Source organism: Aspergillus fischeri, genomic scaffold (assembly GCF_000149645.3).
Source record: "Aspergillus fischeri NRRL 181 1099437636264 genomic scaffold, whole genome shotgun sequence".
In the NCBI taxonomy this organism is placed as follows: domain Eukaryota; kingdom Fungi; phylum Ascomycota; class Eurotiomycetes; order Eurotiales; family Aspergillaceae; genus Aspergillus; species Aspergillus fischeri.
The window spans coordinates 468,877-490,797 of record NW_001509762.1 but is presented as its reverse complement, the minus strand read 5'-3'; the positions used below and the strand labels follow the sequence as shown (position 1 = coordinate 490,797).

At 50.4% G+C, this 21,921-nt stretch overlaps 8 protein-coding genes across 8 annotated transcripts; 5 read left to right on the top strand and 3 right to left on the bottom strand.

Annotated features, from left to right (window-relative positions):
* Positions 1–1,235: 1,235 nt before the first annotated feature.
* On the bottom strand, positions 1,236–3,716 carry NFIA_073950 (Zn(II)2Cys6 transcription factor; the record flags this gene model as incomplete). Its single annotated transcript, XM_001259375.1, has 1 exon — positions 1,236–3,716. One exon carries the CDS (start codon positions 3,714–3,716, stop codon positions 1,236–1,238), a length of 2,481 nt encoding a protein of 826 aa, XP_001259376.1.
* Positions 3,717–8,271: 4,555 nt separating this feature from the next.
* On the top strand, positions 8,272–9,750 carry NFIA_073940 (alpha-mannosyltransferase; the record flags this gene model as incomplete). The annotated part of the gene is made up of 1 exon (XM_001259374.1): positions 8,272–9,750. The coding sequence occupies one exon, from the start codon at positions 8,272–8,274 to the stop codon at positions 9,748–9,750; it is 1,479 nt and encodes a 492-aa protein (XP_001259375.1).
* A 417-nt stretch (positions 9,751–10,167) lies between these two features.
* On the bottom strand, positions 10,168–10,668 carry NFIA_073930 (uncharacterized protein; the record flags this gene model as incomplete). Its single annotated transcript, XM_001259373.1, has 3 exons — positions 10,168–10,269; positions 10,321–10,430; positions 10,494–10,668. The coding sequence occupies 3 exons, from the start codon at positions 10,666–10,668 to the stop codon at positions 10,168–10,170; spliced, it is 387 nt and encodes a 128-aa protein (XP_001259374.1).
* A 663-nt stretch (positions 10,669–11,331) lies between these two features.
* On the top strand, positions 11,332–12,045 carry NFIA_073920 (uncharacterized protein; the record flags this gene model as incomplete). The annotated part of the gene is made up of 1 exon (XM_001259372.1): positions 11,332–12,045. The coding sequence occupies one exon, from the start codon at positions 11,332–11,334 to the stop codon at positions 12,043–12,045; it is 714 nt and encodes a 237-aa protein (XP_001259373.1).
* Positions 12,046–12,472: 427 nt separating this feature from the next.
* Positions 12,473–13,459, top strand: NFIA_073910 (protein-transporting protein BCP1; the record flags this gene model as incomplete). Its single annotated transcript, XM_001259371.1, has 3 exons — positions 12,473–12,556; positions 12,616–12,852; positions 12,905–13,459. The coding sequence occupies 3 exons, from the start codon at positions 12,473–12,475 to the stop codon at positions 13,457–13,459; spliced, it is 876 nt and encodes a 291-aa protein (XP_001259372.1).
* Positions 13,460–13,643: 184 nt separating this feature from the next.
* On the bottom strand, positions 13,644–14,626 carry NFIA_073900 (chorismate mutase ARO7; the record flags this gene model as incomplete). The annotated part of the gene is made up of 3 exons (XM_001259370.1): positions 13,644–13,721; positions 13,777–14,428; positions 14,556–14,626. 3 exons carry the CDS (start codon positions 14,624–14,626, stop codon positions 13,644–13,646), a joined length of 801 nt encoding a protein of 266 aa, XP_001259371.1.
* Positions 14,627–15,379: 753 nt separating this feature from the next.
* Positions 15,380–17,621, top strand: mdv1 (WD repeat-containing protein; the record flags this gene model as incomplete). The annotated part of the gene is made up of 5 exons (XM_001259369.1): positions 15,380–15,463; positions 15,574–16,174; positions 16,227–16,430; positions 16,483–17,294; positions 17,346–17,621. The coding sequence occupies 5 exons, from the start codon at positions 15,380–15,382 to the stop codon at positions 17,619–17,621; spliced, it is 1,977 nt and encodes a 658-aa protein (XP_001259370.1).
* A 1,374-nt stretch (positions 17,622–18,995) lies between these two features.
* Positions 18,996–21,209, top strand: NFIA_073880 (uncharacterized protein; the record flags this gene model as incomplete). The annotated part of the gene is made up of 1 exon (XM_001259368.1): positions 18,996–21,209. One exon carries the CDS (start codon positions 18,996–18,998, stop codon positions 21,207–21,209), a length of 2,214 nt encoding a protein of 737 aa, XP_001259369.1.
* Positions 21,210–21,921: the final 712 nt, after the last annotated feature.

The window sequence follows — 21,921 nt, the reverse complement described above, 5'->3', positions numbered from 1 at the left end:
CCTGATCAAATCTCTTGCTGAGTGCAGCTAATAGACATGAGTACTGCCTCTCACTACTGCGTGGTGGTAGCTGTTTATTTGGCAAGTGAGAACTTTTATCGAGCAGAACTTGTCGAAAGCTCAACTGAAGTGTTTGTTGGCTCCTCCTCATTGTGGATATGATTGTTGATGCTAATGGAATCTATTCTGTTCCTCGCAATGAGGTGTGAGGTAGAGGAATGACAGCAGTGTCCAGATAGAACGAAGAAGAGCTCAGATGAGAACAACACTTGCTGCTGACTAGCAAATGCACATATCCACATAGATCGATTCCTCATCAGATGCAGTATCTCGATTCTGTCATCTCTTTCGCACTCGATTTATCGAGCAGTAACACTGCAGCATCGACGATGTATATCTGTTCTGGCTGAAACGGCATTATTTTCGCCGGCATCTGTGGCGCCTTAGGGTACCGGGTACTTGCATATCGGTTTCCGAAAATTAGAACAAAAAACCTATCGGGACACAAACACAGGTATGTGTCTGAACTCTGCCCTGACTTCGAAGTCAATAAGCGTTTGTGTTATTTCCACATCCCTGTCCTTATCAGTCTCTGTACCAGAATGTCTATAAACATGAAAAACCCTGAAGGAACAGAGGAGAACCATCGTGTACGAACAGACTAAAAGACGTTGGAGCTTGTCGCAGCGAATAGGATCCGTCCGTCATCTGCATCTGGATGATTTCCAGAACAAGAACGAAAACGACCCCTCATCTCCTGAGGATGGACCAATACACTCGAGTACCGGCAGATGTAGAACCAGAGTGTCATGTATGCTGTACGGTCTTGCCAGTTTGCTGGGCTGCGTGTCTAGCGCAGGAATAAGGCATCAAGTGTGGAGGTCAAGTGTTAGCACCCCGCAAATAAGCGGGTGACACGCTGACGAGCAATCTGTCAGGCTTGAGATGCGTCAGGCATGTTGGCCAACTACCTAATACAGTTAGTTGACTTGATGATTCTCGAAGGTGGTTAATAATTGATGGTCAATCAAGTAATTTGTGATTGGTTATTCATGGAATATCATTATGGGAACAGGCTGTGCCCTCGTACTATGTACAATGAAATTATCAGAAAAGTATGTTCATAAATATTGCATGGATAGTTTTTGTCGCCGTGATCGTCAAAAGCGTAACAGATCATTGACCTTTTGGCGCCCGGGATATATACAACGTGGTGTGGGAGCGGGTTGATCTGGTCAAACCACCAGATACTCTCCCTCTGCTCGTTTAGCTTGCATGAGTTCATGCCAGCGGAAGCCCTGTATTCGCGAACTGGATGTCCCGGGGTACACAGAGCCCCCTCCCGTAAAGAGATCAATGCCCATTACCGCAGAGGGTGCCATCTCGAAGCCGTAAAGCGCTCTGGCGTCCCATTGCACAGACGTTGTTTCGGTATCGCACATGTCATGCGCCCAGATCTTCTCCAGCAACTCTAGACATGTTAGATTGTTGAAGAAACCAGAGTCTTTGGAGATATCTCTGCAGCGCTGTCGAACTGTATCTCGATGGCTCCGGAGTACGCACTCCGATCCGGTGATGAAGAGAGGCCATAGCAGGTACACATCCGACTTGACCAGTGATATATGGTGCATCGCACGGTGCACTAGGTGTTGAAGACGAGGATGACTCGAAGGAAGTTCCGGATAGGCGAGCCGTTCGCTGTAGAGTATTGCCGAATGGCGAAAGGATTCTGAAATGTGGAATACGTCATCCATGTTCTGAGGCGCCACGGCAGACTGCGTAGACGGCGAGGACGGTGGAGAGATGTAGGCTTGAGCGGAAGCAGGAGTCGAGATCTGGACCGAACCACGCGGCGATGTTGATTCCCATCGCGGGGGCGCAAGTCGCCAGGCTTCTAGTTGCTGCCGGAGTGCGAACCACTCGGCCCAGAATGCCGGCGACAAAGATCGGCTGCTTCTCTCAACTGACCACGATTGTATTGGCATGGTAAAGCTGAAGGAGCTGTTCATGCCCGGAATACCGTTGGCCATCGATGCGTCGAAGAGTAGCGATGGCGGTAGAGACGTTGTGGGAACAAACACTTCGGGAAGAGCAGGCGTGCTGACCTCTTGCTTCTGGCTCAGGAGATTCAAGCGACCGAGTTGTGCAATGTACTTGAACAAGCTGGCATCACAGCCAGTCAGATTCTCAAGGCCCCATTCGCTGTCGGAGACCGCAGCAATATCCAGGCATGTGCCGCGCAGCTGGATCTCGCGATCATTGGTCGTGGCAGCCATCGTGTCGTACCAGGTAAACACGCGGATGAACCACTTCAGCTCATCGGAGAGCACCGGCGAGCTGCGCATTCGGAGAGCCAGAAGCTTGGTCACACCTGCGAGTTGCGTTTTGAACTGCGCCACACCTGTGTCGCAGGCGTGAAAGAGACATAGGATGAACAAGGTGGCCAGAACGGAATCGGACATCCTTCGATGGGGATCGGCGAGCTCCATATTTAATGCTTTCACCGCCAAAACTCGATGATATTGCTCTTCGCGGGCGAATCCCGCAGCCGTTAAAGTATCCTGAAAATCTTGGCAGGTTCCATCGGTCAGCGCTCGATGAGCCAAGGAAGACATGCGTGAAGGAAGTGTCCTGTCTGTCGGCATGGTTTTGCTCTCTCGTCGTTGCCGCAGATTGCTAGTGGCCAGCGTTGCGATTGCCTCCTGCAGGGACTCGCTGTCCTGCGCTAGACGCAGAATATGGGTGCGGAACGGATTCGTTGGGCTGTCGAAAGCTACGATGACCGGCGCAATGACTTCCGCATAGTAGCTTATCAAGTATCTCAGACGGGGTGTGCGGCCGACCGATCGTGCAAGAAGCATTTGAGAAAATGACGGGGAATGGCATGCGATCCGTCGAGGATTGCCTGAGGCCTCTGACTCAGTTGAATTTTCGCTAGCTCCTTCAGTGTCCTGGGGGCCATGGGGGCCCTGAGGGTGTGCAGCATTACAAGCTGGTGGCACCTGCCATTGTTCGAATGTAGAAGTGGTTGACTTTGGCCAGCTTCCTGTCCAGGGGTTGTTTTGAAGGGAAGAGTGATAATCCGCCACAAGGACTGTCTGCATATATTGTAACGAAGAGTTCGTCGTGGTCGAATGTCTCAGGGACTCTGTATAAGGAGAACTATTGTTAACAACTGGCGGAGTTCCAAACGAGAAATCAGCCGCTGGAGTCGGCCAGGCTCGCGGGTCCGCGGCCGTTCGCATCCAACTTGCATTCTCATTGGTGTCCGGACTCGGCGATCCCTGCGATTGAGATGTGGCTCTTTCCGCGTTGTCGGAGGCAGCGGCCGGTGATGCATCAGAGGCAAAGGTATATGTAGTTGGCGATGCGACCGGCTGTCCCGACGGATTCTCCTCGCCCCCGGAACGATGACGACTATCGCCAGTCGCAGCTGGTTGCGCTCCAGTAATTGGAAGAGACAATCCACGAAATTTGCCTCGACTGGCAACTCCCACACCCCAGGTTAACGTGGTCTTGTATCCCGCACAATCGCGTCCACGGTTCAAACACTGCGAACAATATGGCCGCCGTCGATCACAGACAGAGCCCTCCCGGGCACATGTGAAGCAGTCGTCCGCTGCACCGCTCACAACAGTCCTCTTTCGTCGTTTCCTGGGAGGAGCGGTGGAGGTCGACGGGGATTTGTGAATCGGGGGTTGACAGGCCGGCTCCATGCCCGCGATCCCAAGATCGGTGTTGGGAATCGTTGCCGCCGTGTGGAAGCAAGGAGGGTGATCGTCAAGGAATCAGCAGGATGGACCCGGAATGCGGGGGTCCATTGATAGTTTATCGGACAGTCGGTAACCAGTAGATGAACGATCGTCGCAGCAGGATTCGGAGGTGTTTGCTGTACTTGTTGAAGTGAGAGGAATCGGACGAAAGGGAAACGAGGTCAGGAAATAGAAGGAGAGAGAAATATCCAGCCGCGTCCAAGGAGAATAAAGATGATGATAAAGTTGAAGTCTAAATCTATTCGGTCTTAGACCGCTCATTCTGCTGTCAGCAGAAAAGCCCCAAGTAGTCACGGAATCGAGGAGGAAGAGAGAGATGGGTTAGCTAATTAAACTAGGGGGAGGTAGTCAAGGCTGACGATGTCGGACGAATTGGAGGTGTGATAGCCTGAGGCTTGATAAGCAATTCGTCTCCAAGACTCCAACTTTTCCCCACGGCGGATTCATCCGCCGCCCTTCTGCAGCCAATGGTCTACATCAAGAGTGTAGCCACACTGTGATCATCCGGTGATAAATATCATCCTGCGCGCATCTTAGAGCTACAGCAAACACAAGTCTCTATCCAATGGAAACCAAAGTCCTGAAGGAGCAACATCCTTTGGACTAGAGCTTCGATCACTACTGAGCCATGGCCGCTCCTTTCCCTGCTCCCTCCTCACCAAGGAACTAGTGCGGACTGGTTGGTTTACCTAGCACGTCTGATTCGCTCCACGATTATCCACGCCTGAATGATCCATGCCGAGCGGCAAATGCTGTCCATCAATAGTATGCCGAATTACCCCGTGGCGGACATTTAGCCTTGAGAACGCGAAACTTACATGGAGTACAGATGAGCACAATAAGTTATGCTGTTCAGAGACCATAATGACATGGTTATACATACCCTTTTTTCTTTGAATCGCGCCAAGACAGCCATGCCAGATAGGCTGTGACCACACCCTTATTCAAGTCTTGTCAGGGCTACACGCTGCAGTCAGCGTCTGGCTGTGATATTATCATGTATTAACCTTAGTGATTAGATCTATGATCCGCCAGGTGTGTAGGTAGTCGAAGCTTGCTGTAACATGCATCTATCTTGCAGCCATTCAATCATAATTTGTACCTCTGGAGAGCTATACTAGGCTACGGTGCAGGAGAATCTTAACAGATTGATGGAGAGGATTAGTAGGATATAAGATCATAGGACGCCAGGATTTGTATGCCAGACTCAAAGACTTATAATAGCCAACTTCTAAGTGAAACACCATGTATTGGTTCTCTTACAAGGACCTGCAGTCAGTAATATAGAGAGAATAAACATTCTCATACATTGATTTAATAATCTTAGGAGACCAGCAGGGGAATATATAGAATATCCTTATCTCAGTTGTGCTCACTAGCATTTGTCCTTATATATTCACTACACTGATTAGAGTGAATGCTCTAGCAGTTTCAATGAAACTGCTTAGATATTGAATGTTCTACACCTAAATGAAAGGTCTCCCTTACTATTCAGCTTGCTTTTATCAAGTATAAATATCACCGTCTCCCCTTGCTCGCCACTCTTCGTCTCACTATCTTCAGACAACTATCTTGCCCTAATGTCTCCATTCTCCAGCAAGCATGGCACCAGTGATTTCTCTACTTGTGGAAGTTGTTTAATCTTCCACCAGATTACAAGGTGGGAGAAATAGCCTCAGGACTTATTCTTCATCAAGTGGGTGGTTGGCCGTCAGCGTCGGAGAGGACAGTAGGGCATTTCCTTCTAGCAAGAGCGCCGAGGAAGTTCTCTACGCGGACTGGCTCAAAGATGGAAAGGAAATGGGTTGGTGGTCCTGCGTAGCTGGTCAGGGTGCAAATAATGCTGTTCGGGACAACTAGCAATGGTTGGAATATCTACGCGATATTCGGAAGAACTCAGTCGCGGAAATGACGACAAGATACAGCGACGATTTCAGCTACGCATCACAAACGAAATATCAACGGACTAGCCTGAGATAATATATCTTCAAGGACAAGAGCAAAGACCAACGAAGTCAGATCTCCAACGCCAATAGTAAAAGACTCATCAGCGGGCGAAACTATGGCTGACGCTGAGATATAGAGCAACGACCCTATCAATGATGATTCCGTGCATGCTGCATGCATTGTATCGCTTGGCCAGCGGACAAAGAAGCCGTGAACATGGCTCTTGTGAATTTCCTCGACGTGTTCAGCTATTAAACCTTTGCCACCTTGGTTGCGGCGCAACATGTTAGGGGAAGCAGCTATGTCGACCAAAGCCCAGCTTCTTATGCTGGACCGCAGAAGATATTGCTACAGTGGGCCGTAATGGATGCTATGGCCGAATTCCAAGTATTTCGCGAGATTGAATCAGCCGAGAAAGAAACCGCTTGGGCAATTCCTTGTGGTCCCCAACACGACTTTGCTGCACATTCCCTTTTGGAGTCTATTGCAGGAATGAGTCAGTCAAGAGCTCGGTCCAACAGTTTCCACCATCTATGCATGCAACACTGTGTAACCTACAAGTATGCCGGTTGGAACGGTCCCGCACACCGGACATTGAGTTGAAGATTCTCCCATTCGGTTTCGCTCGACGAGTCTCTTCTGGCAGACATTGATGCCTATCTTGCCCTCCACAACCAAGTGCAGCTGGCTGCAGCGCACAATTCTGCCGAAGATGATTCGGACGACATCATGGGCCTACGAATGTGGATGATGATGGACATCGTTGCAGAAACTCAGGCACTAGGCCACCGGACCCGCGCAGGAGATATCGGCTCTCCAGCGTCTAACACAAAGGAGATGCACATACTATGGACTCCGACTCAGGCGTCGACTTATTCTCTTCTGGTGCGCAGCATCCAACTGCCGGCTGTGATAGGGCCTCGATCAACCATCCATGGCAGGTTCCATCCACCAGTGTTGAGATCATAGGTACAGTCTGTGAACTAATACAGACGCCTTTTCATGATCGGTTGCTTGCTGGCTGGAGTGATGCGTACGGCTCTCGGAATTCTGCCTTGGCAGCCTTTTTCGCCATCTCGCGGAGACGCTCGCGAGCTGCCTCACTTATCGGCGGGCAGGGTTCCGCCGTCATTGGGGAAGCAGCCCTCGGCGTTATTGATGAATCATTACTTTTGATGCCCCGCGGAAGTGGTAACCGTTGATTACTTCGGAAGATAGCACTCTAGTCAGCTTCAGATTCACCCTCGGAAAATGTTTTGGGTAGCCCAATTCGAACAAATATCGACCTCCAGGTAGTGTGTGCAGGGAGAGTAACAGAAAGTTCGTTGTGCTGCCCATCCATTGAGTCGGCAACCTGGTGAAGCACCTCCCTCGGATGCAGGGTTCTTGTTTTGTGACTGTCCATGGTTAACCTAAGAGATAGATTTGATAAGTCCTGCGTAAGGTCATAGAGGATTGATTATGGAGTACTACTTACTGTTCTTGCTCATCGGCTTGCCAGTCCCTATAAATTGGTGTCTGCCCAACGTTGTCCTCAAGGAGAAGGTGAACAAATTTCCTTTCAACGGCAACTATCGTTGGACTGTATCCGAAATGGGGTTAGAAAAGGTTAACCCCAAAATAGCACGTTCCCCTGGTGTTTTCGGCGAAGCGGATGCCGGCACCCTAAGTGCCTTCATGCAGTTGATTGTTGATGGGAAATCCGGAGAGGCTTTATCACTAATTCGACAAAAGCCATGGACATAGCACTGACCGGACCAACCCCAAGCCCCCGGAGATACGCTGTTGGACCAGGTAGACCAGACGGGCAAATGCCGATACCCCCACTACCCCAAGTTCGGTGACAAAGAGTCAATTCAATGCTAGGATGGTCGAAATTGAGAAACAGCAACTAACCGCCCAAGGTAACGCGATTTGGGCACTGGAAAAAGCAACCCACAATAGGCACGCTGCCATGAAGTCGCTCTTAGATCATGTCGAGGAGTATGCAGGGAAGGGATGGGTAAAGATCGTCACGTCTGCCTCATCTTTTATCGTACTTGCATACAGGACCCCTCAGAACAGAGACAAAGACCTCAAATGCATGGCGAAAATCAAGTTCTAATACAAAGGAGAATATTAGAAAAGGAAGTCCTTTATCCTTGCCACAGGCATCACAGTGTATTTATTGTAAAGAAGAATGTGCATAAAATAAGCAAGCGATATTCAGTTGACTAAGATCTCGGCTGCTTTTCTTAGGCCGGCACTAAACCTGAAAAAGGGGGCAACCATGGGGGATAATGGACCATATTATTGTTGATTGCAGAAAGTCCTCGGCTCGAGGCTTTCCATTCCGTTTTCTATCCTTGAACGCTACAGATAATGGCTAGAATCCTCCGTTAGCCATCTAAAATGTTCGTGCTATTCTAAGCTGATCAGTATTTACCATCGGAGTTGTCAGTTGTCACCCAACCTGGACTCAAACCTCAACGACTCCATGTCCGCAACGCTTCTCGAAACGCTGGCATTCGTCAAAACTTCTCTTCAAACGGCTGACTGACGAACCGCAACCATGGGAACATTCCGGTTCGGCCGATTGAGGTCACTCCTCCTTGCCACGGGCGCCATTTTTCTGATCTCGACTTTTTATCTGTACTGGACCCCAGCACCAGCATCCGTGGTCCCCAGCACCGCATTTGAAGTCCCTCTCGCCGAACGTCAGATTACCTTATGGAAAGCCCTCAAGTCCATCCTAGAAAAGAATGCACCAAACTGTCCGTCCCCAGTTGCCCGGGCCGATGCTCATGCGGTCCATTTCAATGCCACCTCAACCGATGCGCGACCGGATCTAACCCTCCTGGAAGACGACGATCGAAAGGCGATGGAAGAAGCGCATGCGAATTATATTCGCGATGTCCGGGTATCGAAAAAGTTGCGCTCACCTCACACTGCTGGAACGCGCGGCTTGGTTTCGACTGCGGGGAATTCATACCTTCCGGTGTTTCTGTCGTCGTTACGGATGCTGCGCCGTACAGGCTCTACGTTACCGGTAGAATTATACATGAAGGATGCAACCGAATATGAGAAGAAGATCTGTGATGGCGTGCTTCCCGATCTAGGTGCAAAGTGCGTGGTCCTTTCAGAAATCGTCGGGAAAAACCCTATCGCGCATTACCAACTTAAGGTCTTTGCGATTCTGTTTTCGTCGTTCGAGGAGATCATCTGGATGGATGCGGACTGCTTCCCGTTGCACAAACCTGAAGAGCTGTTTGACTCGGAACCCTTCAAGACCAACGGCATGGTCACTTGGCCCGACTTCTGGGCGTCGACTGCATCTCCGGCATACTTTGAACTCTCTCGGCAACCAATCCCACCGGTATCTGCTCGACAGTCGTCTGAGACGGGCGTTTTTTTGGTGTCTAAGGAAGCTCATTTGACAACGCTCTTATTGGCCGCCTACTACAATTATTACGGGCCGTCGCATTACTTCCGGCTGCTGTCGCAAGGAGCTCCAGGGGAAGGGGACAAGGAGACATTTCTGCAGGCGGCAACGGCACTGGGAGAGCCGTTCTATGCTGTTAGCGAGAGAGTGCAGGCTCTCGGTCATTGGAAGCCGGACGGCGAAGGACTCTCTGGGTCGGCCATGGCGCAGGCCGACCCGGTGGAAGACTATGCCTTGACCACTCAGGACAAACGGCGGATCATAGATCCCTCCGTGGGAAAAGCACCGCGCGTGTTCTTCATACATGCGCATTACCCCAAGTTTAACCCGGCGGAGAACGTCTTCGGGACGAAGTGGGACACGACCCCGACGCTTAAAGCTGATGGCTCGGAAGGACGTGCCTGGACCGCGCCAGAAGATGTCGTTAGCCGTTTCGGCTACGATGTGGAGAGGAACTACTGGGAAGAGATTAAGTGGGTCAGTTGTGATCCCAAGACTCAGTTTCAGACATGGAAAAACAAGACGGAGGTTTGCCAGAAGGTCGAGAGCTACTGGCAGAACGTGTTCGCCGAACCACATGAGGACGATCCAAAGTTTACCGATGGTTGAACACCCCCAAGATTTTTGAAGGCATTCTCAAGGATTTCCACGGCCGTTGCGCAACGGCTCGCCATTTCCTTTGAACATACTAGGCTTCTTGCCCACCTGCATCCCACGGAGTCATTTGACGGGCTTCGCCATTGGACATTCCAGCATAACATGCTTCTCATGAGTTGATGATCATACATACCGCCACTTGTATCGTATATATCCTTTCTAATCTTGCATGTACATTATTTTTGACCATACTTTTCACCTAGCATGTACACAGATTGCACAGGCCACGGCCTATGAGCAGCCGATTAATTCGTCTGAGATGAAAGCTAACATTACATTTGCTCCTCGTTAAGTAAATATTCATAGCTCTTGTGAGAGGGATATATCCAGATATCCCTTGCATTATGGTCAAACAAAAGGACCCATTATTTATTTCTTGATACCCTTCTCTCTCAGCCGCTGCTCATCGTCCTCCTGCAGCTCCTTGTCGATCTTGGCTCCCTTCGAGGGCTCAAAGCCGTGCAATGTGGCCTAGACTCATCAGCATGCAGACACTATTTGTCGCCGACAGAGGAAACATACCGGAGCAGTGGGATCTCTCTTGCTCAACTCTGCCTCAGGGTCGTATGATGTGTTACGGTTGGGGTGCTGCTCCGCCGAAGCGAGCTTATTGGCAATCGAGCGTTCATCCTCTACTCTCATTAGCTATGATCTTGCTACCATACCAAGCTGGTTGTCCGATGGGAGAGACATACTCGAATCCAAGTTCCTGTGACTTCCCTTCTGGCCCTCATGGTACCGTTCGCGCTCGTTAAGGACAGACTGGGGCTCGTTGCGCTGGTCGCCAGCCTCGTAGACAGAGGGCTGGCCGACGTTTGACTGGCCGCCACCGGCGTAGGAGCTACCAGATTTTTGGGTTCCCGTGGGCATTCTGGCGATATCTTTTGAGAGTTGAAGATTTGAAGAGAGGGTAAGAGATCGCGTGAGGTCAATTAGAGTATTGTATTTCGGTTGAATGAAGTATGTGTGTTGGTCGTGGTGAGAGATTGATAGAGCTTTATAAGTACCAGATGCTGGACGTTGTGATGTCATATGGTCGAGTCGCTGAGATCATATTTTGTGGGGCTGGCTGGTGATGTATCCTGAGAACAGGAGAATAGGCGCGTTTGACTGGGTTGATGTGATCATACCTTTCTAGTGTGGAGAAGGGGGAAATTCAATTCGATTCGAAACATTGTCCTAGGGAAAATCCTGGTGGGTGATGTTGCTCGATGGTGTCCTGGCGTACTATACAGCTCATCCGGACTGCCCGTTCCTGGTTACCATGCGAGCAGTCTATGGTCTTGCAGCACAAGGATATTCTATAACACTTTTCAGACAGTCATGATTCCAGATTGAATTGAGTCAAAAGCGCCATCATAGTAGGAATGCATTTGGATGCATCATCTGAAGGACTGAACTTGAGGAGTGGGGTTGTAAGTGGGCATCAGCGATGCATACTTGCATAATCACCACAGCCCACTCAGAGACTAAATCATCCTTCTCTATGCTAACCTCGATATTCAACCCATTAGTTGACCCACAGTAATCACAATGACATCTATCGACCCTCGCTATGAACAACTGTTCCTAGAAATAGAATCCAGGTTCAGATCCACCAGCCTCCCCGCAGACAAATGGTACATTCTCGCAATCGCAACCATCGTCGCCAGCTCCGACCCCGAGCGCGCAGACCAGCTCTACCTCCACCTCATCAACCAGCCAGGCCATGAGTCCGCAAGCGCCCGACAAGCCCTCGTCAAGCGTCTACGAGAAGCCCTCTTCAAATCCGTCATCATCGTCGGCGTTTGCAAGCCCATCGAAGCCATCCTAGCCATCGGCAAGGTCGAGCGCGACGAAGACAAAGAGTACACCTGCACGCGGGAGAACTGGCAATGCGACGCAGCCAACCACGAGCGCGGGATGGACTGGTTCGGCAAGCTGTACGCGCGCAACGCGTCCAACACGCTGGACCTGTTCGATGGGCACAAGGACTTCGCCTGGTTATCGAGGGAGATCACCTACGGGCTGTTTCTGTCTGATCGGCAGGTTCTGGATGATGTGGATACGCAGATGGTTGTGTTGCCGGCGATCATGAGCCAGAATCTCAGGACCGAGACGCATTGGCATATTCGGGGCACAAGGCGGTTGGGGCTGTCCAGGGAGGAGGTGCAGGTTGTTTGGGATTGTGTGCAGCTGGTGGCGCGGTTCTTTGGCGTAACTTTGGACAAGGTTCCTACTGTTGAGGAAGTGGAAGCTGACGTATGATTCTTTACTTTCATGATAGATGGTCCTAGAAGATATGCACTTTTTATCGATGGGATGGCTAGTGCAGAGAAAGCTCGCCTTGCCGTTCCTTCATGACGAGCCACAATGTGAGCTCCAGTATAGAATCTTAGACTGTAAAGCAAATGTCGTGCCCTGCCTCCAGCCCAGGGCACGATTATCCTAAGAGACATGTACCTAACTCATTTTCTGAATGCTTGTCGCGATGACACTATAGATCCCCAGATAAAGAGACAGGTCACGTGCTTGCGATAAGCTGCAGATAAAGCGAAGGTCCGAAAAAATTAGCGAGGGGCCGTATCGGAGCATCTTTTATTGACCGCCGACGAAGAAAGTCCGGTGAACTTCGACGGCCAAGAAAGACGCTTCTCGATCCTACAGATCACACTGTTATCAAGAGACATTCAGAATGGGAAAGCGAAAAGAACTGAAAGATAATGACGTCGAGATGGGCGGTACCGGGCGCCCGGTGGAGGACGATGAGTCCGACGAGGTATAGACTTCCCCTCCTGCTCCTATCGCATCTTCGTGCTAACGATGTTTTGTGACCAGGAAATGGATATGGTGAATGTAGATTTCGAATGGTTTGATCCACAGCCCGCGGTGGATTTCCACGGACTCAAGAATCTCCTCCGACAATTGTTCGATGCGGATTCTCAGATCTTCGACCTGTCCGCGTTAACGGATCTGATACTAGCACAGCCCTTGCTCGGATCGACAGTGAAGGTGGACGGCAATGAATCCGATCCATATGCCTTCTTGACCGTATTGAACCTGCAAGAGCACAAGGTATTTCCACTTGTTCTTCGAGGACTGAGAGGAGCTAGGCTTACTTGTTCAGGATAAACCCGTGATCAAGGATTTGACATCTTACCTACAACGCAAAGCCTCGTCCAATCCTTCCCTCGCACCTCTTTCGGAGCTCCTTTCTCAATCACCCATCCCTCCAATTGGACTGATTCTCACCGAGCGCTTGATCAACATGCCTGCCGAAGTCGTTCCTCCAATGTATAGCATGCTTCTGGAGGAGATCGCGTGGGCCATTGAAGACAAGGAGCCCTACAATTTCTCCCACTATCTGATTGTCTCCAAGACATACGAGGAGGTCGAATCCAAACTGGACATGGAAGAGTCGCGGCCGCAGAAGAAGAAGAAGAAGTCTGGCAGCAATGTCGAGCGATTCTTCTTTCACCCCGAGGATGAGGTGCTTGAGCGACATGCGATCTGCTCTGGCTCGATCGAGTATACACATAAGCACGACGACAGCCTTTCAGACTCAAAGCGGGCTTTCCAGGATCTCGGCATCAAGACATCGGGAAGTCTGATATTGATCGACGGCCCGAAACTGGAAGCTGCAGTCAAAGATGTGACGGATTATTTGAAACCTCCTGTATAGGCCTATCAGGGCTACAGCCAATGATTTCATGACGAAAGAACAAAAGTATGAGTATTAGCCGACACATGCATGTCTATATCCATCATTCAACTCAGAGATTACAGCTTCTTTTCTTTTCGTGAGGGTATAAGATACATCATTCCCATCAATACATCATATATACTGGCGAGGCTACTTAAATCGCTCACTCCCATTGAGTGCCTTTCAGCCGTTGCATGAGGTACTCGACTTCCACCACCTTGGTCAGAGGAATGACGTATTCCTGTTTCCGGAATCAGCGACGCTCGCTTTCCAATGCAGTCAAACTTCTCACTCACCTTGTACATGGCAACCACCGCATCCACATTGATCTTCGGCCCTGTCTCCGACGGGAACGCAGGGTCGGTTCCGTAGGTCTTGGCCTTGAGGCCCAATCTCTCCAGCACCTTCTGTTCTACCTTTGCATCGGTAATGGCCGCATCGATTCCGGCCCGATCATTGGCCTTGATCAGCTTGACAAACAACTCAGGATCCTTCTGGAACTTGGCCTCCGCCACAAATTTGCCAAAGTGAATGCGACGCGAAAGCGCCTGCAGCACGCTTACGTCGCACGTCGCCGCAGACCCGTAGTTCTCTTTTGCTTCTCCTCGATCCTCGCGTTCGAAGTGGGCGCATACTGCGGGAAGGATATTCTCGATATATCGCTTCTTGATGATCTCGTTGACGTTGACATCGTTGTCGTGGAGGATCTTGGGGTACTCGAGGGGTTGCAGGATGGGCTTTTCGAGCACCTCGGGGAAGAAAGGGTATTCGTCGGGAGACTCATAGCGACGAACGCGGGACTGTAGCCGCTCCTGCTCTCGGAGCAGGTAGTCCATTAAACTGACCTCATCGCCTGGGATCTTGACCCCGCCGGGGATGTAGATGGTCTTGTTGAGGGGGAACTGAACACGCTCGATCAAGTGGAAAGTGATTGTATCCTCTAGACGACTGAGATAGAGGGGAAATTATAAGACTCCAATCAGCGAACGCATTCTACAGTGAACATGAAGAAATACCCGGGGTCGGAGATGGTAATGTATGTGCGGGGCAGCAGCAAGGAAGAATTCGGACTTACATCAACTGGAATCTGATATTGGCCAGATCCAACGCCTTGGAGGCGTCTGAAAGATCAATTGCAGCATCCATGCTTCTGTTGAGCTCAGGTCGTCGGGTATTCTCTAAGCTTCCCCAGTTTCTAGGATCTTTGGTTATTCTGAGCTAAGGGGAAGAAATCGGCGCCGATGGTCGGGCAGCTTCATCCAGTTTATGTAGGACAACATCAGCGCCGGACTAGGAAAGCACAGCCTCGGTGACCGTGGAGCTCATCTTCGCTCCAAATCGTGTAAGACATCATGAGGAGCCAAAGGTTTTGATTGACCTCATTCTTTTCAACTAATAGGTAGCAGAAGTCAGAGAAGTCAGCTAAGCTACCTGAGGGTAGATACCTAGGTATCATGGTCTCCGTATTTCACTTCGGTCATGTGGTATTTCTCGAACATTAAGCCTCCTCCGTCACAGCTTAAAGAGCTGGGAAACATCTTTTCTTCTACATCTAGAGGCTAGTTTTTTGAAGATCGGCTCTAGTATTACCATCTAGGCCGTGATAAAACCCCTATCCCAGAATATTTATTGAGCATCCCTTCGCTTATCGACATAGGTAAGGGACTCTCAGAGTATCGAGGCAGCTGTCCCTCGCTAGCTGGCGGTAACAATAATACGGCAGCTCGGAGACACGGTAATTCATCGCGTGCAACCCCAGACCAACTCTTGATCTTTTTCCAGCGAGCCGACCGAGTGCCGAAAAGTCGCCCTTGAAGCGATTCGACTCTTCTATTTTGTCCGGATAAGCCGTATGGGTTTTTGAGTCTTTCAGCCTCAAAGGACCCTCCGGTTAGCCTCATGGCGACACAGCGCCGCGATGAGTCGCCTTCTGGTTTATCAGATATTGTCGAGCCGGATGGTCTTTTAGGGATCGGCTTAACGGTGCGCTTCTTTTCTTTTTCCTTGCTCCCTTCGGTGTCTGCGTTCGTCTATGACTTTCGTGGTACGGGCATGGTCAATAGTGTATGCTGATATTGCTTCAACATGTACAGAGCCGACATATCGAAGCCTTCGGGAGAAAAGTCACATCGACTGCAGGGCATTTGATGGGACCGATCACCGATTCAAGCAATGGCGGCCATTACCACACTGCCATGGCCGACATACATCGCGAGTTACGGCGGCCGACAACTCAGCGCAAAGTTTTTTCCCTGACACAAACCACTCCCACCGACCTCGTTCGCTCCAAGCTCTCAACATCTGAAATTCAATCGCGCGCCCTCTCTTCTCTTCCCGACGAGCTCCTCGCAAACATTCCCGAAGACTCTAGCTCCTACTCTCTGTTCGAGGGCTTCAAGGCCACCCAAGACGACCATGAATTCAGGAAAGCCCACCGACGGCGCAGCTCCAAGGGGAAGAAGCTGCTGAAAGATGGCGAGGCGGCCGGGGCTCTTCCATCCGCGCCGACGGACTTGAAGAAGGAACGGGACCTGTTGAGCCGGCGGCTGGACCTTATGGGTGTGCGCAAGAATATGTGCAGCTCGGAAATCCACGAGATTGACAACAAAATCGCTAACCTGCACAACATGAGGAAAATCGTGCTGGATCGGTTGGCGGGGTTAGAGATGGAAGAGGCGGAGCTCGAACATCAATGTGGGTTATGGCGAATTCGAGCCTTCATGGTACTGTTTCTGACACCTGACAGTGACTGAAATCGACAACAAGCTTGAGGATATCCAAGAGGAAGCGCCGAAGACTCCTGTAACAGCTGCAACCCCGAAATCCTCGGCAGTGAACGATGACTCGTTCGTTTCGGAAGACGCGGCTATGGATGCGTCTTTCATGTCAGAATCCATTTATCAGAAACTACCTTCACATTCGCCGAGGAGTCTGAAACAGCGCTCTATAAGTACTGTTTACCAAAGCTCGTTACTCTACCATCCGCCACTAACAACGCTTAGGGAAACGCTCGATGCCTATCCTACACGAACACTTCGCGCCCGGATCACAGATCAAGGAAATGCAAGCCCATACTGACATGGTGACAGCCATTGACTTCGATTACCCGTTTGGTACGATGGTGAGCGCCGCTCTGGATGACACCGTCAGAGTTTGGGACCTTAATATTGGCCGCTGTACGGGGTTTTTGGAGGGCCATAATGCCTCCGTCCGGTGTTTGCAGGTCGAAGACAACATTGTCGCTACAGGATCTATGGACGCTTCGGTCAAACTCTGGGACTTGAGTCGTGCTCGGACTGTGACCCGTGACAACCGTCTCAACAAACATGAAGAGGGTGAAGGGGAGGACGACAATGCGTCAGATGCTTTCTCATTGTTCTCTGCAACTACTTTGGAGGACTGCTATGTGTTTTCACTCGACGCCCACGTTGATGAAGTGACAGCGCTCCATTTCCGAGGGAACACGCTGATTTCCGGCTCCGCGGATAAGACTTTACGGCAGTGGGATCTTGTCAAAGGACGTTGCGTCCAGACATTAGATGTCTTATGGGCCGCAGCCCAGGCGTCAACCCTCGCTGCTGACACACAATGGCGCCCTTCGGGACGCCTCCCGGACGCATCTGCGGATTTCGTCGGCGCACTCCAGTGTTTTGATGCTGCGCTTGCTTGCGGTACTGCCGACGGTATGGTCCGCCTATGGGATCTTCGTAGCGGTCAGGTTCATCGTAGCCTCGTGGGCCATACTGGGCCCATCACGTGCTTGCAATTTGACGAAGTGCACTTGGTGACGGGAAGTCAGGACCGCAGCATTAGAGTAAGTCTTCTTTCTGTATGTCTTTTCTCCTGGATTCTGACACGACTGCAGATATGGGATCTACGCATGGGCTCCATCTTCGATGCCTACGCCTATGACAAGCCAATCACCAGCATGATGTTCGACACGAAACGCATAGTCGCTGCGGCTGGAGAGAACGTTGTGAAAGTATATGATAAGGCCGATGGACACCACTGGGACTGTGGAGCTGGGGTTGGTGCAGATGAGTCCGGCCCGGCGCCTGCGACAGTCGAGCGAGTACGGCTCAAGGACGGATACTTGCTCGAAGGCCGCAAGGACGGTACTGTGGCGGCCTGGACTTGTTGAACGATTCTACCGGCTGCTTCTTAAATCTACATGATCCTTAACGGCTTGCATTGTCGTCCTATATTCTACGCTGCTTTGTCATGTTGACCCATCGCACATCATGATTTGCACTTCACACTATAACACCATTCTTCACACCTGTATACTAGCATGTATCTTGGAACCAATATAAAGGCGAAATGGCAACTACATGATGGGATCAAGGGTGTGCCAATTTGGACAGGAGGGTAATACAACGGGCTTCCTCAAAATAGAACAAAGAAAATATTTAAAGCTGAAGTGTTCGAGTCGAGATGAAACATGCTCGAGGAATCGAACGACAGTGATACGTGAGACAAGGGACTTGAATGCCAGTCAAAGAATAAAGATATTCGAACACTTTCAAGCTTCTCCGTGTCTTCTCGTATGCATCAATTTGGTCATCGAGTTCACTCGATATTTCCGTACGGTTTTCTTTCAACTCAATAATCTCCATGTTCTCTTTGTGCTCTTGCTTGACTTCGCTCTATTGCTACTGCTGCCAAGCCTTTCCCGATTTGGCTCCATAATGGAACGGGTACTTGACCAAATACTTGACATCTCCCTTTCCACACTACGAACAGCTATCGAGGAAGTAAGATAACTTCTAACGCGCGATATTGAAAGATCTATTAGCAAAGGTATTGAGAATATCCTCTATTCTCTGTCCTGAGGGTTTAAGCTTTGTGGGTCTCCATTCCAGCCACCGCGAAAAACACCCGCGTTTCGACAGTTCGGCGCGCCAAACTCCTTCTTTTACGCGGAGGCTATTCTTGACTACGCCGAACGTCATTCGCAGGGCTTTACTGAGTCGCTTTATTCGCTGGGCCCTTTGTCTTGATGCTGTCTTTGTCGTTTCTCCGCAGAGATAAAAGTTAAAAGTATCCCGCGTTGAATGCGGCGATATCATTGTTGTGGCTTTTTAGTCCGCCATCTTGGCCTCACTTTGGTCTCACCAACATATTACCACTGCAACAACCTGGAGATCACGCAGAGCCATTGAGTGATTCTGTGATATGTGAATGCTGTTATTACAGCTTTAGAATTTATCATCGACACTTGTTGGTTTTTGCGCCTTTGGTCTGAAGCACCTTGGACAACACGAGAACGATTCCTGCCTGAGGTCGCCGCTTGAGAAGTGTCGGCTTCGACTCATGCAGACCAGCTCCAGATAGGGAGCGCTGTTACGGAAACTGTAAGACTTGACCTAACTTTCGTCGAACCGCAGTCCATCTGCGTCTACTGTGTTGAAATCTCGCATCTGTGCCCACCTTTGACGGATCCACCGTGAGACTTCTGTTCCAACTGACCTCGCATAGACAACGATATACGGCTGTACAAAGTCACCTGGAACAGATGCCGCCTAAACGCGCAGACACACGGCGTGCCGGAGCTACTGCTCGCTCCGAGGCCTCTATCATTTTTGGTCATTCGAGTCCAAGTGTCAGTAACCAGCCGCTGCCAGACGTGCCTACTCAGCCAAGCTGGGCCTATGGCTCACCGGCAGCACCTGTCCTTCCTCGTCGACTAGTCGCGAAGAACATGGGTTTGGCCGAAGTGGCCGAATCAATTGATCAGACCATCAGAGACGCTGAGAAGCGAGATCGACGGAATGACCCAGATGAATCCAATGATACAGATGATCGACCTCATATGAACACCCGCTCACGGAGACGGTCATCGGCTGCTAACGCATCGCCCATTCGCCGGCGAACCAAGCGAGAACCGACTCCAGATCAGGTGCAATTGCTTGATGCGTTACGCGACGCGACTGTTTCCCCGAATCAGCGCAACGGAGAAAATGAAACGCAAGCAGAGAGATCTACTGCAACCCCAACTCCTCCTATCCCCCACACACTTTCCACCATGTCCAGTCCGACCTCTCAGATCCTTACAGAGCCCAAATATCCCTCTCTGCCAATAGAGCAGCTGTATCCTTCCCCGCTGCAGCGCATTGGCTCCCCCACTCGCAACGATGTGTCTCTAGAAATGTCGCAAAATGCAGGCATAGATGACAACGAATCTGTCATTTCGTGGATGGTAGAACGCGATATCCACGATGATGACCTGCAACGGACACGTTCCACTCGCTATCGCAAAGAGCCAGTCGGCAAGAATATTACTGCACCGCCTCGTCGCTTTTCTGGGCTTGCTTTCGCAAATGAGACCATTGTAGAGGAAGACGAACCTGATTCGCGTCTTTCTGTCTCGAAAACACCTCGAGAACCGACAGTGGAATCAGAGGCACAATCGGACCATCAAACCGAGCCGGATCAGCCTCTGGAGTCTCCGGAGCCTCAACCGGAGCCTCAAAAGGAGCCAATACCGCAGGTGGAAGTGTCTTCGGCACCTGCGCGCACTATCATTCCAGATTTCTTCATGAAGGAACAGCCATTCAATAATTCTACCACGCAGCCATCAGACCAATCCTTCACAGACCACGCTCGATCAACACCAGCCGCTTCTTTCATACCTAGAGTATCAGTTTCTCTTCCATGGACACAAATTCTTCGAATAGCTGGTGCTATACTTCTGACCGCCATATCTCTTCTCACAATTTATTCGTTCAGCGACAGAATTGCTAACATACCCCACGACATCGCCTCGCACTTTCCCTTTCGCAATCCCGCCCCCTCAATTCCCCTGAATACTTCCGACATAGAGGCGCTGAATAGTCTCAATAACCAAGTGATGAGATTAGGAGCGCAAGTTTCTTCTATCTCCAAGGAATTGAGCGTCGTCAAATCTGAGGTTAAAAACGTCGCTGGCCCAACCACTATCATTGAGCCGGTCAAAGTGCCCAAGAAGCCCAATTTTCTCAGTATAGGGGCCGGCGTATTGGTAGATCCGCGCATGACAAGTCCAACCTACGGAGAGAAGAAATCCAGGCTGCCTAAGTGGCTGCAGGACCGGGTATCAGACTGGGGTGAAGATCCGCGTCCAAAGCCAAACCCACCTCTTACGGCCTTGGTGCCCTGGGACAGTGTGGGCGATTGCTGGTGTAGCGCTCCAAGAAACGGTGTGTCGCAGCTGGCTCTTCACTTGAGCCGGCCCATTGTTCCGGAGGAGGTGGTCGTCGAGCATATCCCCAAACATGCTACCCTTAATCCAGGAGCCGCACCTAGGGAGATGGAGCTCTGGGTTCAATACACGATCAACAAAAGCACGTCTGGGGATCTTCCGACGGACGCAGGATCTGCCGGCTGGTACAAATCCTACCTAAACTGGCTCCTCTCTTTTGAGTCTGAGGTACTCGAAACGGAGTACCAGTCTCCGATGCTGTCAGAGCGCTTCTCACTACACGACTATATAATGGGCTATCTTCGTCCCGCCTACCACAATGAACCAGAGAGTGCTTATTGGAACGCTACTACTCTGGGTCCGACATTTTACCGTGTAGGGAAGTGGAAGTATGATATCCATGGGCAACACCACGTCCAGGAGTTCAGTCTGGATGCGATCATCGACCAGCCCGATATCCGTGTAGACCAAGTCGCATTTCGCGTCAATTCAAATTGGGGGGCAAACTTTACCTGCTTCTATCGGTTGAAGTTATACGGTCACCTATGATTTCCCACCGGACTGCTGCACATACGGAGAGGGATCGGCTGCTAGTGGATAGTGAGATCCGATTGTTGCATTACTTTTACTCTTTTGCTTGGTCATTCTTCCAATCGTTCTCATTAAGCGTCCACCTACAAAGGTCGCCACAGCGACTGATAAGGTAACGGCCTCCATGACTAGGGTCATCCGAATGACTCCTAGCCGTTCCAATTTCACGATTTTCTTGATTTCTTTACCTTTCTGCCCATTTGCCCTCAGGGCTTTTTTTTATGGAAGCATAATCGGCGTTTACCAGACTTACAAAGAGCTTTGGGTTTCTGAGGGCGCTTTGAAGGCTGAGATTCCCCCTTGACTACAATAGAAATGCTTCAAGTCCTTTCTTCAGCTTCTTTATAATTCTTTGTACCATATAGATGATTCATTATTGAATGCAGATTTCATGCTGCTTGACTATTGACAACGTGAGATGTACGAGCTTCTCAGTATAACCCACTTCATTGAGCGAGAGCAGTTAACCCTAGGTGCCTCGCTAGATAAAAACAAACCAAGGTAGCTTGAAATCCGAGTCTTGCGCTGTCTATCCGATGAGGATACAGAACTTGCAGCTGGAGCCTGCCTGCGAGAGGCTCCTGGATAGGTCATCTGTTTCGCGAGTGCGTCTGGAGGTAAGGTCCCGTCTAGCCTGTGGTCGTGAGCCCTGTCACTGGTGTCACGCAGA